The sequence below is a fragment of the Centruroides vittatus genome, unplaced genomic scaffold (genome assembly GCF_030686945.1).
Source record: "Centruroides vittatus isolate TY-2023 unplaced genomic scaffold, ASM3068694v2 contig_250, whole genome shotgun sequence".
Classification (NCBI taxonomy): Eukaryota; Metazoa; Arthropoda; class Arachnida; order Scorpiones; family Buthidae; genus Centruroides; species Centruroides vittatus.
The window spans coordinates 1,452,522-1,470,057 of record NW_027121584.1 but is presented as its reverse complement, the minus strand read 5'-3'; the positions used below and the strand labels follow the sequence as shown (position 1 = coordinate 1,470,057).

The 17,536-nt window shown below is 27.2% G+C and overlaps 1 protein-coding gene across 4 annotated transcripts in view; it reads right to left on the bottom strand.

Moving 5' to 3' along the window:
• Lrch (Leucine-rich-repeats and calponin homology domain protein) overlaps window positions 1-17,536 on the bottom strand; it is an 81,510-nt gene that overhangs the window by 21,956 nt on the left and 42,018 nt on the right. For 3 of the 4 annotated variants that reach the window (XM_067265868.1, XM_067265869.1, XM_067265871.1), the window contains exons 4-11: window positions 17,322-17,427; window positions 15,966-16,102; window positions 15,747-15,871; window positions 13,819-13,939; window positions 11,401-11,628; window positions 11,210-11,328; window positions 10,967-11,134; window positions 5,956-6,007 (exon numbers count right to left, since the gene is read on the bottom strand). In XM_067265868.1, coding sequence (XP_067121969.1) covers window positions 5,956-6,007; window positions 10,967-11,134; window positions 11,210-11,328; window positions 11,401-11,628; window positions 13,819-13,939; window positions 15,747-15,871; window positions 15,966-16,102; window positions 17,322-17,427 — 1,056 coding nt within the window. The remainder of the gene's footprint in view (window positions 1-5,955; window positions 6,008-10,966; window positions 11,135-11,209; window positions 11,329-11,400; window positions 11,629-13,818; window positions 13,940-15,746; window positions 15,872-15,965; window positions 16,103-17,321; window positions 17,428-17,536) is intronic. The other variant, XM_067265870.1, reaches the window with a different exon arrangement.

Below are 17,536 nucleotides of genomic sequence, written 5' to 3'. Positions count from 1 at the left end.
TCAAATCTTAAATCAAACATGAAATGACATTATTTATTAATAAATAAATATGATAAATATTGATTTACTGACATTATTTATTAATAAATAATGTCAGTAAATCAACCAACAATAAATAATGTGAGTATAATTGTCGTCCTTTGTGGAAAAAAGTCAAGAATCCATAAACTTATTTCAAACAAGCAACAACAAACTTTACCCTAATTTGTTATAATTAAACAAGTGAATTTCATATTAATAAAGTAAAATGGAACTTTTATGATCATTATTCTATAGATGCTTGTATCATTTTTAAAAAAATTTGTGACAGATGTCTGCAGGATTCAAAATTGAGTTTTGTGGTCAATGAGGACAAAGATTGGCAACTGCTGGCATAGAGAATTGGATAAAGTACTCTCAATGAAGTTGCTTGAAAGAAGATAATGTAAAAACTTTGATGGCAATCACTTTAAATGGCCTTTCAGTTTTACTTTTACAGCTGTTATGTATATAACATATAACAAGGGAAAGTATCAGAATTGTTCCAAATTTGACCCTCTGAATTTTTTGCAAATCTCAAAGTTTTGAGACCCCTTGAATCCTAAAAGTAAAAAAAAAAAAAAAAAAAATATTCCATAGATATGTTTGCATGTGTGCTGGTATCTATTTCGCTTAGTATCTCAGGATGGGATGATGATTAAGAAATTAAATTTGGCATGGTAGCTTTTATACATAAGGACATTGATACTATTAAATTCTGATGGTTAAAAGTTGAGGGGATGGGAGACAGAGGAAGTTACATGTCATATCTCAAGTGGGGTGGACTTAATGAAGATTTTACTTATCAGCATTTACAATCTTTTATAAAACTCATCTCTACCCTCAAAATTATACTTTTTGCCATTTTATAATAATTAATAATACAAAAGTTATTTTTTAACAAAATCTCATAACAGATCATGCCACACAATTTCAATTTTGTGCTAATATGTCTGTTTTTCACTAGGAAAGTTATGCAGTTCATTGCTGGATTTTTTTTAATCATATTAACAGAATATTTAATTAATTACCTTTGGCTCATGTCATTGTTATTTGGTAATTGCAGCAGTTTTCCAAATATAATTTGCTACATTTCACTTTTGGGCACTGAACAATACAATAAACTTAGGAATGCACAATTACAAAAGTTTTTTAAAATGTTACCAAAACATTTTAACACTTGCTTTCATATGCTTTAAACTAGTCTTTATATCAAATTATTATCAATATTTTGTTTCATTGAAAATATTTCAATTACTGTATTGATGACAGTATGAATGAAATTGTTGTATAAATGTTGTCTTGCTATACTCTGTTGTTAAATAAAAAATTTTAAATGTCTTATTTTCTATATACTCATAAAAAAAATTACTTCTCCAGCCTGTGACTTAATCTAAAAACTATGATTCTGCTCCAAATTGAAAAGGTTGAAATACATTACTTTAAATTATAAAATAAGGGGGCGCTTCAGACCTTCGACCAAGATGGCGCAAATTGCATTGGAGTATCTTTGGTGTGCCAAAAAATTAAATCAATTGTTAACTTGGTGGTTATTGTTGAACTGTTTACGGATAGTAATTAGATTAAAATTAATAATGGCAGGAGTAGAACAAAATCTAGGGCCGTTATCTCATTCACCGACAAAGAGAAGACGACCTCCATTGACACAAAGTATAAGTGCCGTTAAGGTGTCCAAGGATGCATGTGTAGATACAATGCACCGTCGTCAACCAACTACACTTAAGGAGATGGAAAAGCTGAGGAAAATAGCTGAAATAGAGAGGGAGAAGGATGAAGAAACAAGGTTAGAAAATTTTTCCGAATTGGTAGAGATAGAAGACAGTTCGTCATGTACTACTCTACAACAACTTTCAAAGTTGATACAAGACTCTCATAACTCTATTACAGCACAAATATTGGACCTTAAAGCCGAAATAAATTTAATTCACCAGGAAATAAGCGAATTTAAAGCTAAACTTGGTACGTTAGAGCATAATTTAAATCTATTGGAAACAAAAGTGCCAGACTTAGATAGAAAAATAGAAGCCCAACAATACTTGGTAAATACCATTTTAAATATAACTAACCAATGTAATCTAATGTTATTTGGATTAGCGATAACAGAAAAAACAAACTTGAAAGAATGTCTTACACAATTATTCCGAGAGAATATTAAGATAACAGAATTCAAAAAAGAGGAAATTCTGGACATTCACATAATAAAAAAAGAAGATCCATCAATTTTGAAAGTTACACTGAACAAGGTCCAGAGAAAAAATCAAATACTTTCAAATTTTTATAAAAATAAAGAAGTATCCTTAGAAGAGCCATTTAAAAATATACGTATGTCATCCGACCTGACACAGGAATCCAGAAACCGTAGAGCAAAAATCCTCCCATACTATAAAGAAGTCAAGAAAAAAGGTGAACAGATATTTCTTAGAAATGACTATTTAATATATAAGAATAAGCAAATAACGTATAGTTTTATAAATAATTGTTTAGTTGATACTAAAACTTTTTTAGAGTTAACAATCAATATTTGAGCTCCTCTAATAATAATGGTACTAAGATGTTGAGTAATCTAAATAGAGAACCTGACAAAGTTAATATAGAGGAATTTAAAGATTCGGATATTAGAATTTTATCTTGGAACGTTCAAGGACTTAGAAATAAGTTTTCCGCTTGCTATTTTGATAAAATCTTAAAGAAGTATGATATTATTGGATTGGAGGAAACGTGGGTCAATAAACTAAATACAAATGAGGAATATCTTCTCCAGGCCTTTGAATATTTACAAGTTCCAGCAGAAAAAAATCTAGGTGTAGGTCGACCAAAAGGAGGAATAATGTTAATAATGAAAAAATCTCTGGGTGAAATGATTTATAGTTTTTCAACAACTTACTTTATATTCTCATTAATTAAATTGGAGTCTCCTAAATTTAATAATCAATCAGATAATATTCTGGCAATAATAGTAAGTTATTTTCCACCTTATCAAACGCTACAAAATCTCTATCAAGAAATGGAAAAGGTTATAATGGATTGGCTGCATTTTACCTCTTGTTGGATAATCATGGGTGATTTTAATGCAAGAATTGGTAACTATAATGATTCCTATTATAAGGGTAATAATCAAACAATTTATAACTTAAGAAATAGTCATGACACCGGTAGTAATCCTAAAGGGAATCTATTATTAAATTTCGTTAAAAATTATGATTTATACATTCTTAATGGTCGTACAAAAGAAGACTATCCCGGTAGGCATACTTTTATGTCATCAAGAGGAGCATCGGTAATTGATTACATAATGTGCTCTGAAGCCATACTAGATTATTGTGAAGAATTTAAAGTATTAGACCACGACTTATCTGACCATTTCCCTGTACACTTGATTATTAGAGATGAATCAATCAAATCAAAATATGAAAAGGCAAGAATTAAAGAGAAAGAGCAGGTTGCGAGAGACAGATTCAAATTAAGAAAGTTTGAAACTGAAATAGGAGGAAGAATTAAGTTAATTGAAAAAATGGAGACTAATGAACTATATGATAGTTTAATAAAAAATTTAATGAATATAAGATAGAACCAAATCATCATAAGAATAGATATTTAGATAAAATAAAATCCAAATTTAAGCAAGACTGGTTCGATATGGAATGCTACAGAACAAAGAGACGAAAGGAAACTAAATTAGCAACTTTTCGTAGGTTTAGAACAAGAGATCAATTAATTGATTATATAAATTCCAAGAAGAGCTATATAAATCTTATTAAAGCGAAGAAAAAGAAATACTTCAATTTAATCAATCAAAAACTATTGACTGACAAAAGCAACAAATTTTTTTGGCTGACTGTGAAAAAATGCCGTTTGAGGAAAGGTAACGAAAAACAAGACCCTATTGGATTTGATAAATGGATCAAGTTTTTTGGAAAAAGACAGTTAACTAACATAAATTTTCACCCAGATCAAGAACAGATAGGTTTGTACAGGGAGGAGAGAATAATAAATATACCAATTCTGGCCTCAGAAATAATAAAAACTATTAACAAACTAAAAGAAACCACGGCCACAGGTCCTGACTCAATTCCCAATTGTTTATTAAAAAGACTACCACCTGAAGCAATCGACTTAATAGCGCTTAGCTTTAATTACATGTATGAAAATAATAAATATCCAGATTCATGGCATTCAGCATACTTTAGAATGATATATAAAAAAGGAGACTGCTCAGACCCAAGCAATTATAGACCCATTGCAATACTATCAACTTTAAGGAAGGTTTTTACAGCTATTCTCGCAAAAAGATTTAATCAATGGCTAGAAGAAAAACAGTTGACATCCGATACTCAATTTGCTTTCGCTAAAAACGGTGGTACAGAAATAGCCATTTTTATATTGATATCAATTATTCAAATTCAGTTATCTAGAAAAAGGCATAAAGTTTACGCTGCTTTTTTAGATCTGGAGAAGGCCTTTGACTCAGTTTCAATAGAATTAATAAGTGAAAAACTAGGAAAAAATGGAGCAGATATCTTATTCATAAATGCCATAAAATTTTTATTTGGTCATTATCATGTTACTATAAAATCTAGCAAAACTGTCTTCTCCCCCATAGATATTTTTGGGGGTCTGTTACAAGGTGACCCATTATCGCCATTTTTGTTTAACTTTTTCATATTTGATATAAATAAACAATTTGATAAAGCAGAGGATGGAATAAGAATTGGAAATTGTGTAATTCACTCAATACAATATGCAGATGATATTGTTTTACTTTCAAATACAAAAATTGGTCTACAGAGAAAAATTAATTTAATGCAGAAGTACTTTACACAACTTGGGCTGAAAATTAACCCAACCAAAACATATATTCAAATTTTCAGGAGAGGAGGAAGACTGGCGAAACAAGACCATAATTTTTACCTTTTAAATGAGAAATTGAAGCTTACAGAGGAGACCTCTTACTTGGGGCTTAATATAACTTCAAACCAACTACAATTGGAGCCCTATTTGGTATCAAGAAAACAAAAATTTTATAAAAGAATGATTAACAGTGATCATCCTTGGATCAAGACCATATTAAATAATCTGAAAAGTCTAACAGAAACAAAGAAAAATTATGTCAACAATTGGTTTACTAAATATAGTCAAATGCTGGCTAAATACAGAATTTCTCCTATTTTATTTGGAAATACAGAAGAAGACTGGCAATTTGGTAACTGTACATTAATAGAAAATTTGTTTAACAACTCTATCCATCAAGAAATACTTAAATTACAGAGTTCAAAATTTCATCCCTGGTATATGGAGAACTTAAACTTTCCTCCTGCAAATAAATACATCAATTTTCACCTACCATTTATGATTAAAAAATTTTATATGCAGCTCCGATTAAACAGTTTTTATATATTAGTGGATCAGAATTATATAAGGATCAGGAGAGAAACATGTAAATTATGCCAGGAGCAAAATTCGATCTTCCATATAATATGTATTTGTAGAAGTTGTACAGAGATTAGGCAAAAATACGGTATTTCCACTTTATCTGAGAGTAAATCAACTAATGAATTCTATAAAAAGTTGTTTCAAATGAGCCCAACTATAATAACAAGATTATACAATTTTTTTTACTAAATATGTTAAATTGTCCGGGAAGGCCAGTAACAAATCTGATAACGAGACTTAATCAAAATAATTTTTTTGTAATTCAAGATAAATACTGTTATTAATGTAAACTATCAAATGTGTTAATTTATGTTCCCCCTTGTAACGGGACTATCCCATATTACGAAAATAATTATTATTATTATTATTATAAAAAAAAATTATAAAATAAAATAACAGCATAATATACAAAAAATAATTTATTAAATTATAATTAAAACTAGCATAATATACAAAAAAATAATTTATTAAATAATTAAAACTTACCAATAATGTATGATTTGGTAAAGTCAATGTTTGCTGACTTGCATCTATTGGGCTTTAAAAATTAATTTTTATTAATAATCTACAAATATTTGATAACAATAATATTTACAAATTCTAATTACTTATTTTAAATTAAAATTTCAGTTAATTGGGTCAATAATTGTAAACTATATATATATATATATAATTCAATATAGATTATTTGTATATTTCCAATCCATCTAGAAGAATGAGAATAAATGATAATCTAAAAACTAGAACATATGCTTCATACTTCTACCTCTGGGTTTTGATTTATATGTCATAATATAAATTACAAAATTACAGTAAACTTCTTCACATGATCTTTAGGTAAACAGATTTTCTTAGAACAACTTTTATTCCATAAAACTCATTGTTTTTAATCCTCCTTACGCTGATTACCCCCTTCACCTGACAAATAACCATCTGGACTCAAATCCCTTTGTAATTTTAAACATCCTCTTTAAAGGCAACTAGTTTCATCATCTCATCCAGAATGATGTAATCAAAACTATGGGCAATATATTCTTATAATTGCCAAATTGTTAAAATTAAAAATAAAATGTTTTATTAAAATTCTGTTATTCTGTTATTAACCCACAAACATAAATCTACATGGTTTTGAAAAAAAAGAAAAAAAAACAATTATTTTTTAATATTCATTAACAAATTCTACATAATCCATGTATAAAAGTATATATTTATTAAATTTATCTCTTAATAAATTTCCTGAACTTTATAAAATATTAATAAACTGGAAAAAAATCAGACAGTGTTACACAATCAAAAATATTAAAATGATAATTACCACCATTTAAATTATTTATCATTTTGTGTACTTTGTAAATTTTGGAAAAATTTTATGTAAGCTTGGGAGAAATTTTGGGTCCTGAAAATATTCCACATCCCTTTTATAAGTTGTATTGCACCACAATACTTCTGGCTGCCTGCAGATGGCTATACTTAGCCAAGCATATTGCCAGCCAAGCAGCCAAGTAAATTCCTTGACTGACAATTTTTAACAAATTCCCTAACATTCTATGACTTTTTCTAAACGCTGATGAAAATCCCTGACTTTCCAGGTGCATAGGAACCCTGTATGTAGTATTACATACCATATCCATTAAATTTTTTTTACCCCCTTTAACAAGACTACTACTTGACATAACAAGTTTTTCTAAATTTTAGAAGTGGTCATCTTAAATAGTGTTTTATTAATTTATGGATATGTTTATTATTATATTCAATTCTAATTGTTATATTTATGAAAATAATGAATTTAACATAACAAATTTAAAGTAATTTTAAGTTATCTTATATTAAGTTTCATTCAAAATATTTACAGTTCATTTCACAATCTTGACTTGGTTATAAAAATACAGAGTAGCAAGAACCAGTCTATTTACTCAGTGAAGGGAACAGACTAATGAATCTGTAGCAATGTCACTGTGCATTACCAAAAAATATTCCTGGACTTTATAAAGCTTCAACAGCCCAAACTGAGTTCTGTGCATTGCCCATTTGAGATATATGAAATGATTTGTATATATTTGTGATATTTAGACACACAACAAACTATCTTATTAAATAAACATAATCCTTAAGATTATTGTGTTAATTATATGCTAAAGAAAATGATTATTATAATTATAATATACTGCATATATATGTATTGGGTTGTTCAGAAAGTTCGTAGCGATTTTTAAGAGAAATAAAAGAAATTGTTTTAAAATTAAAAATATACTTTTATTCCATTATGTATGCACCATTGTTTTTAATGATGTGTTGCCATCTATGGGAGAGCTTCACGATACCCTCTTCGTAGAACTTTCTAGTTTTTCCCGCGAAAAACTGATTCACGTGGTTTTTGCAAGCTTCCAAACTATCAAAGTTTTTATCATGAAGGGAATTTTGCAGAGAATGGAACAAATGGTAGTCCGATGGGGCAAGGTCGGGTGAGTAAGGGGGTGGGGTAAAACATCCCAGCCTAGTTCCAATAATTTTTGGCGTGTTTGTAAAGACGTGTGAGGTCTGGCATTATCTTGGTGAAACACAATGCCTTTCTATTGGCCAGTTCTGGACGTTTTTCTTTAATTGCTATGTTCAGCTTATCCAATTGGGAACAATACTTATCAGAATCAATTGTTTGATTCTGTGGAAGCAGCTCGTAGAACAGGATTCCTTTCCAGTCCAACCAGACAGTGAGCATGACCTTCTTTGGATGAAGACCGGCCTTTGGAGTTTTTAATGGTGATTCATTTTTCTTACCCCATGATCGTTTTCGGCTGATGTTGTTATAAATGATCCACTTTTCATCACCTGTCACTAAACGCTTCAGAAAAGGGTCATTTTCATTTCGTCTTTCAAGAGAATCACAAATTGAGATACGATCCAGTAAGTTTTTTTCCATTAAGTCATGAGGTATCCAAATGTCGTAACGATTCACATATCAGAGCTTCTTTAGATGTTGAAATACAGTACTGTTCGATGACTTCACTATGTCTGCAATCTCTAGAGTTGTGTAATGAGGGTTTTCATCCAATAATGCTTTGATCTGGTCCTCTTCAATAACAGGAGGTCTTCCTGAGCGAGGAGCATTTTCAAGGCTGAAATTACCCGTTTTAAATTTTGCAAACCACTTTCGAACAGTTGATTCTGAAACAGCACTCCCACCATAAACATCACATCTTTTTTGCTGTTTGTACAGCATTTTTGCCTTTACGAAAAAAGAAAAGAAACAAGTGTCGATAATGCACGTTGTTCGCATCCATTTTTGCAACGAGACAAATTAAACGCTATTTGAATAATCATAATGGTGTTTTGTAACGGACGCATCTCAAGGTCATTTATTGTAATATTCATTGGTTTGTACAATTCTAATCATTTTTGCATCAATCGGTGTCTCAACTGTCGGCTATCAAAAATTGCTACGAACTTTCCGAACAACCCAATATTTTAAAAACTTAATATTAATTTATAATTATTATTGCCTTATTGTCCTTATTTCTATTCTTAATATATTTGTCAAGTTAGACATTAATTATTAATAGGACTGTTAAACTGGTGTTAGGTGTTTATGCAAAATTGAGTAAAAGTTCTTATAGAAAACAGACTTTCTTTATTGAGTTTAACACCTAACACCAGTTTAACAGTCCTATTAATAATTAATGTCAAAGTTGACAAATATATTAAGAATTTATATTAATTTGTTTGAAAATTTGCATAAAGATGTATTTTAAACTTATGTAACAACTTAACAATGAACAATACAAAAAATGGCAAATACACATTCTGTATCAAGATGATAAGTAAATAGAATTCATGAAACTGAATATAAGTACAGTACATAAGATAACTTTTATTCATTAAATCTACAGATTATGGCTTCTAAAACTTTAATAATTTTAAATTACAATGCAAATAGTTATGTGAGATCCCACACTATAATTCTTTAAATTCCCAAAATATTCATTTTTGTTAACATTTTATTTCCTAAATTATTTGTTCAGAAATATTAATTTTGAAAGAAACACTTCCTGAAAAGACAACTCATACAGAGAAGTAAAGAGAAAATTTAAGATTGGATAATGCTTTGTTGTTCCATCCAATTTTATCCTTTTTGGTAGTGTTGACCCAGAGAGCAGAGAAAAGTATAAAAGAACCACCAAAAAGTCAACTAGGTAAACTAGTTCTGCTCAAGGAGGAAACTTGCGATCTCTCCTATTTACAACGTCCAGTTTGTTGGTCATTTTTCAGTATAGTTCAGCCAACTAGTCCTAGTCCAATTCTATCACTACTCAACCATTCCAACCATTATAAAAAAAAAAAAAAAAAAAAAAAAATCACCTTTGACCCAATAACTACCACTCAGAAGGAAATAGAAGACCAATAGAAATGGAGAACTAGAGACTTTTGATTCAAGAGAAATACTTGCCCTGAAAAGGTCATTTATTACTTAAGGTAATCTACGCATGACCTAATGTAAACTCTCACAAGCAGTAGAATTTAGTCGTTAAGATAGCTTTGAAGTAGAAATTCAATAAGCATGCTATTGATAAGTATGCCACTTTATTGTCAGGTGTCTTTATCTAAATTAAAATTCATTTTATTTTGTATAATCATAGAAATATATACTGTCAATAAACAGTTTGTTTTAGAATAATTGTAGCATTGAGTGCATCACTCTTAGGTTTCCCCATCTCTCTTACTTCCCTCCTCCATCTGCCCAAGTCCCATATATGACACTCACTCTCACATGTTGAAAAACACACATGAAAAATCATTCAAATGAGTTTCCTATATCCCCAAAGTTAAAGATATATATGGTGTCAGTCCAGACTGATAGGAGCGATCTAGCTGATAATCACAGTTACAATAATGCCTGAATCTTTATTTAAATTTAATATCCTTAAATTATAGTATTAAGCTGAAGTATGTGAGTTTACATACTTTGAATATCACTGGTTTAATACTATTAGAAACAATTATTACTGTTTATACTATTTAATACAGTGCTATTCAAAAAGATTTTCATGTAAATATATCTCAAAAATTTTTCTGACAGCAAAGGAAAAAAAAGAGTTACAGAAAACAGTTTCATAATTCAAAAGTTTCATTAGTTAATAAATAAATGAATTTGCTTTTTTTGCAAAATATCTTAAACCAATTACTTTTAAGAAAGAATAAGTAAAATATAATTGCTTTATTTAAATGAAACTGAATTTTTTTGTAATAGGAAGATTTTATAATAATTCCAAATATAGTATGCAAATTCTACAACTGAATTTATAAAGTTTGCATACTGAAATATTATAAGTTTGAAAAGTATTGCTTTGAAAGTATTTAGAGAGAAAATATTTGTGTGTAAATATTAACATATTACTTGCAAGCTTTATTATGTCTATCTTAACATATTTATTGATTATCATCATAATACCATTTAAATGTAATGAATCTTAAAGAATGTCAATTGAGAAATTTTAACACTTACTTATGACATTTATCAGACTGTGGTCTTTTATTTAGTCCATCAGTTATTGTCTGATATCGTAAATTTTCATTAAGTTGTCTGCATGTTTGTGAACAATTCAATGAATTCAGAACAGGAGAATTATTAATATTACATGAATCTTTTTTTAAAGCTAAAACTTTAGAAGGACTAGAAAAAATATATATTTTACCATTAATTTTAATTTTATTTAACAAATGAAAAATTATCTATTTTAATTATTACCTTCGTTCTTGCAGTTTTCTAGCTTCTTCCCTTTGTTGTTCTAAAACTTTTCTTGCCATTCTCCTATAGTCATCTTTAGATTGTTCATAAACATCTGTTATTTGTTCTTTTTGTGATTCCTATAAAAATTGCTGTTGTTAAATTATTTATCAATAAATCATAAAAATATAAAAATTTAAGAAGATACTTTCTTTCATAAAAACTTCTTCCACATTAATTTCACTAGTTGGACTCAAAGTACTTGGTGTACTGATACTACTAAGTCCATTTGGAGATTCATTATTTGAATTTAAAATAACTGATGTAGGAGGAGTAATAGTATCAGAACTATTATATAACCATTCTCTTTCTTGTCTTCCTTTTGCAAGAGCAGCAGCTCTAAGTGCAAGATGATGGGAATCTTCTAGATCTCCATTTAACTACAAAAATACACAAACAGTTATGTCAAAATATTTCAGTTTAATTCTTATCATGATAAAGAACTCATACCAACTACATAATGAATGAACTAAATTTTATCATTATTCTGAATTATATTTAATATAATTGCTTTGATTTTACTTATAAGTATATATATAACAATTCCCAAACATTATTCTGAATATCTAATTGTAAATCAATTTAGTAACTCATCATATGTATTTATATATTGGCATATATAAATACATATGATACTATAAGGTTTATAATATATTGGCATTATTCATTATACTTAAAATTTTAAACATTTTATTATATAATGTTGAGTTTTCTAGAAAATTAGTCATTTCTTGTTTGGTTCTAATCAGAGCACTTAAATTTTCAAATCAGCATTAACAATTAATTACTATTGATCATCATCAATCATCATTTGTGGCATTTATTTACCATCAATTAATTATCATTTGTTGCAACAAACAAGTCTTAAATCAACAAATGATAATTTAGATAATTGTAGAACAGTTAATTGATTTTTCTTTAATTTTACAGATGAATTGTAAGAAATAATTTTTTCATATTACCAGAGCTTATAAAAAATAATTGCACAATTTCATTTGTTTCAAACTTTTTGAGTAACAATGTTTCATAAAAGAAATTTTTTGAAATATAATAGAAATCAAGAGTTTTACATAAATTTTAACATATGAAATATTTTAAAATGGCATGATCATAGATAATATCATGCTCCCTCTGTCCCATAATAATAGTAGTAAGTGAATATTTAAACGGGAATTATTGGCAAATACAGCTGTAAGTTATGTTGCAGTGCAAAATTGCAAAGCCTTTAATCAAAATCAATTTTTCATAACATGTCATTTGTTTTGACACATTTTTCAATTTTTGGTTTAACCTAATTATTACAAATTATAAATATTTTTCTAATTTCATCCACTGATCGAAATCAATTGTTTTATTTCAGTTGAATATCAACCCATTATAAAGGTAAGATGAAAATAAGAGTTTTCAAGCAAACATCGAGTTGCAATTGTTCAGTTCTTGATGAATCAAAAGAAAAACAAAAAGCAAAGCTTCAAAGTCAAGAGATCCTACCTACAAATTTAAAATGCAGTAATGAAATTATTGAAAAATCCAGAAACTATCTGAACACTCAAAATGAAAATTAGGAGTAATAATTTTGTAGTTGTTATAATTACAAAAAATTAAATAAGTAAACAAATAAAATATTCATTTTATTTCAACATTTCATTCTTCTTTTAATTCATTGTTTAATTTAATCTAGTTTTTTGATAAATGTTGCATTCTATATTTATTTTCTTTTGCTATTATTATTATGGGACAAATTAAATTCTTTAACTGCTACTGTTATTATGGGACAGAGGAAGTACTGAATAAGCATAAATAATTATCTGAATTCAAAGTTTACAAATAAACACTTTTCTTCAATCTATTACAAAAGTTAATCTTTCTGATCTAGTCATCAAAAATTCTAAATTCTTTAGTCTTATATTTTCTTTCTAAAATTACTACCAAAATTTTATTTCCATTTTTTTAATAATTTTTTTATTTACTTATAGATTAAGATATAATAATTTTAAATATCTATTCAATCTGGGTCCTCATGATTTTTCCAAGGCTACTGCCAGTTCAGGACTTCATTCCCTCTAACTTTCCATGTTGATTAAACCAACTGTAGATCAAGTCTTCCATATTTAACAGAATAAAGAATATACAGCTGATTGAATAATCTTTATAATGAAATTTAAGTCAGAATACTGCCCAAAAATATACATTGAATGAGTTTAGAAAAAGATTTACTTTTTAATAGAAAACAAACAGTCTAACTTATATGCTAAAGCTCTGATTTATTCTACAAGTACTGTTTCCCTATTAAGAACTGATTGATAATTCTTATACATTAAATTAAAACTTAACTGTAAGACTATTATATTTAGCTAAATGCTAGCCAGGCCAGGCACCTCAGTGAATAATATAATTACTTTGCATAATTTTTCAATCTACATTAAAATTTGTTGTTTTCACTGCAATTTCTCAATTAAATACAAAACACACAAAATTTTAAAATATTAATGAATTAAATTTTTCTAAAATTAAATAATTATTTTTAAATATATACTAGAAAGAAAAAAAAATTTTTAAATATGACAAACCTCTTGAAAATCTTGAGACCATCTCTTATCACTTCCATCAGATGTATTGTAACCTGAATCCAAAGTGTATCTCTTCCTACAATTATCAGAAGTTAAGCCATTTTGGTAGCGCAAATCAGATCTATCAATATGTATAAAATCTAATTAGCAAAATAATATTTTTAAAACGCTCACCACAAACCATATGCAACAAAGTTATAAATATGCATGTGCATGTGCCCATTTATAACTCTGTTGCATGTACGCACGCACGCACGCACGCGCACGCACGCACGCACGCACACACACACACACACACACACACACTTATACACCTATATACAAACATAAATAAAATTATTTTTATAGTAACTGTTCTGTAATTACTGTATATAATTGAAAACAAATCTTTATAATTAAACTTATAAAAGGAATATCATCACACAAAATGATCAATAAAGTTTACAGTTAAATAAATATTAACAAAATCCTATTAATCTAGCATAACTGCATTAAAAAATATTTTATAAACAATAATCATGTTAAAATTCAAAAAAAACATTGAACATCAAATTGATATTTGAATTGGTTAAATACCTTGTAACAAAATTCTAATACCAATGAAAGTACTGCATTCAAATTAAACTAAATATAGTTTTTATTAAATAATCTGAATTTTTCATAGGACCTAATTGAAATCCTGTAATTTAAAATTTATAAATACCAACAGAGTGGAAGTCAATGGTTCAAATTAAGAATTTTAAGTGTTACAATTAAATACAAGTTTCTTGAATGAAAAAGTAAATGATAAATTTATATTATACATATACAAAATTATGGAAGAATAGTCTTTTAAATCATATCATTTTTAATAATAAACAAAGAGTAAACAAAATTAAAATTACATACACAAAAATTCTACCTAAATTAAATTTTATAGATTCGATTATTTCTCAAAATATATTATTTTCTTCCCAATTCAGTTAAATAAAAACAATGTAAGTCCAATTACAGATTTGTTCCCTAATGCAGTGTATTATTAGTTTGCTCCAATATTTCAGAATGTGAAATTAATGTGTGACATATGAGTGATGAAAGTAATAGAAAGATATCACCACATCACTTCTAAAGAGAGTGCAATAGAAGAAAACTTGTTATTAATATTTATTTAGAAAGCATTAAAATTTTTAAAACAGATTGTTCTCCTTTAGGGGCAAACCACTCATACTATTATTATTGTTTGGTAATATTAGCTTATTTTGGTAGCTAGATAGATTAAGTTATCAATCTTTTTAATACAGGCAAGCAATTTTTTGTGTTGATAATTTTAACTTGAAAATAATGTGTACTTATTTAGAAATAACAAATAATGACAATGTAATATTAATATAATTACCATCATGTTGCATTAATATAATACATATATAATGAATCTATATAAAACCTGAATCATTATAACTAAAACATCTAAGCATGCCATCTAAGCATTTCTTCAAATTGTTCTTTGGATAAACTTAATTAATCATCATAACTAACCATTGTATCTTAAATCCCAATTACTTAGTTACAATGAAAAAGTTTACATAAAAGGTAACTCAAACATCTGGTGTTTTTTTTTTTAGATATTTGGTTAATACATTTACTATAATAATATTAATAATTATTATTATTATTATTATTATAGTAGCTTTTAAGTATTTTATGTATTATTAATAATAATTATTATTATTACATAAAATACTTCAAATCTCAATTTTCAAAATAATACTATTAATAATAATGTATTAAAAGAAAAAAATTATATATTTCTCAAATAAGAATTTAAATATCATGTCTTTCATAAAACATTCCATATAAATACATGCTAAACTATAAAAATAGATGTGAATAACAAACATTATCACATTATAGCAAAAAAAATAAAATTTATATAATAATATTAAACTTACAAAATTCCTAACTTTCGACAAGACCTTCGGAATTCAGATTCAAGAAGAATACCACGTTTTTTATCTTCTTTAATAGCTTGTATTTCTAAATATTTAAAGATGTGTGTTCGTCCACGTTTACATAACTATTAAAATTTATATTTTATTAATTAAACATAAATAACTTCTGAATATACATGAATATAATTATAGGAAAAACAATAATTATGAATAACATACAAATGCTGGTGGAGAAGATAAAGGATTGCAGTCTAAAATGAACTCTTGTAAACTATACATGAAACGTAAATTTGGTGGTAAGGTTGTTATTCTATTTGCAGATATATCTAATTTCACAAGCTGGAGTTCACACACTTCTGAAAAAATATATTTTAAAAATTAAATAATTCATTTCATTTTAAAACTTCAAAATATTCAAAAGATATATATTTACTGTTAAATTTTTAGTACATTGTATTACTTTAAAATAAAGTAAAATATTTACAGATGATAGATATTAGCATGGAATTTTCATACTATAAACATGCAAAAGTAACAACCAAAAAATGATAAGACTGAAGAAAACATAACATAAAATTGAAAAATTGAAAAATTAAGTGTCTGTTATAAGAAAATTCTAAGTATCCTAGAAGCAGAACACATTTTACACACAAGTAATAAAACAAATTAGGAAAATTTTTAAATCTAAACTAAACAACTGAAATATAACAAGGACAACAAACAAATGGCTTGTTGAAAGAGCTACATTTCTTGCTAAAAACTTGAGTAATTTTTGTAGTTGAAGCTTTTACTTAATCTGCATTTTTTAGCATTATTCTTTTAATTTGGCAATGTCCATAATAAGAAGCACCCACATCAATTTGACAATGTAATACTTGTAGTTTCACATTCAGAAAAATGTTTTTTTCTTTGCACTTTTGAACCATCATCACTTTTGCACTTTTTGACATGGATAATGGATAGAATACACCAAAAATATATGACAAAATATACACAAAAGCTAACCAAATTAAAGTAAATATATAATAAGTAACTAAAACAAGAAATTTTTAAGGCAAATTCACAAGGACAATTTTTCCCTAACAAAACAGATTCTAAATGAATTACAGAATCAACGAATGCATTATTTCTCATAACAGATCATTTTAAAAAGTATTTAAGAAACACTATTAATAGCTGAAATTGAGTTAACAGTGTCATACTTTTATGGATTAAATAAACATTCTCTAACTACTGTGAAAGAAAGATTACTAGGGTTCTGTTTCAGTAGTGATGGAAACAGAAAAATAAATAATAAAGAAATATGAAAAACTAGCACACACTACTTTTACAGTATAATATCTCAACTTTTAAAAAAGCAGGATTAGACCACTGTTGCACCCAGCCTTTCAATCAAATAAGGAAGTCTGATGATTCTTCAAATGCAGAAAAATAACCACTGGTAATTTCACTTATCAATATATACATATTAATAAATAATAATACTTTATTAAATATTTAAATTTGTCATTTCATTTTATTGTTATTTATTAATCAAAAATTATCAATCCTTTCAGTATAATTTGGGCTAAATACCTGAAGGCAATTCAACAAGTTGATTTCTTCGAATATTCAGAGATTTCAGAGAATCTAAATCACCAATTTGGGGTGGTAATATAGACAATTCATTACAGCTAATATCCTATTTAAGCAAAAGAAAAAAACATAATTAAATCAAAAATGATAATTTTATCAAAATAAAAATAGCTAATTATTTCAAAATATTCTAAATAAATTTTTATTATAAAATT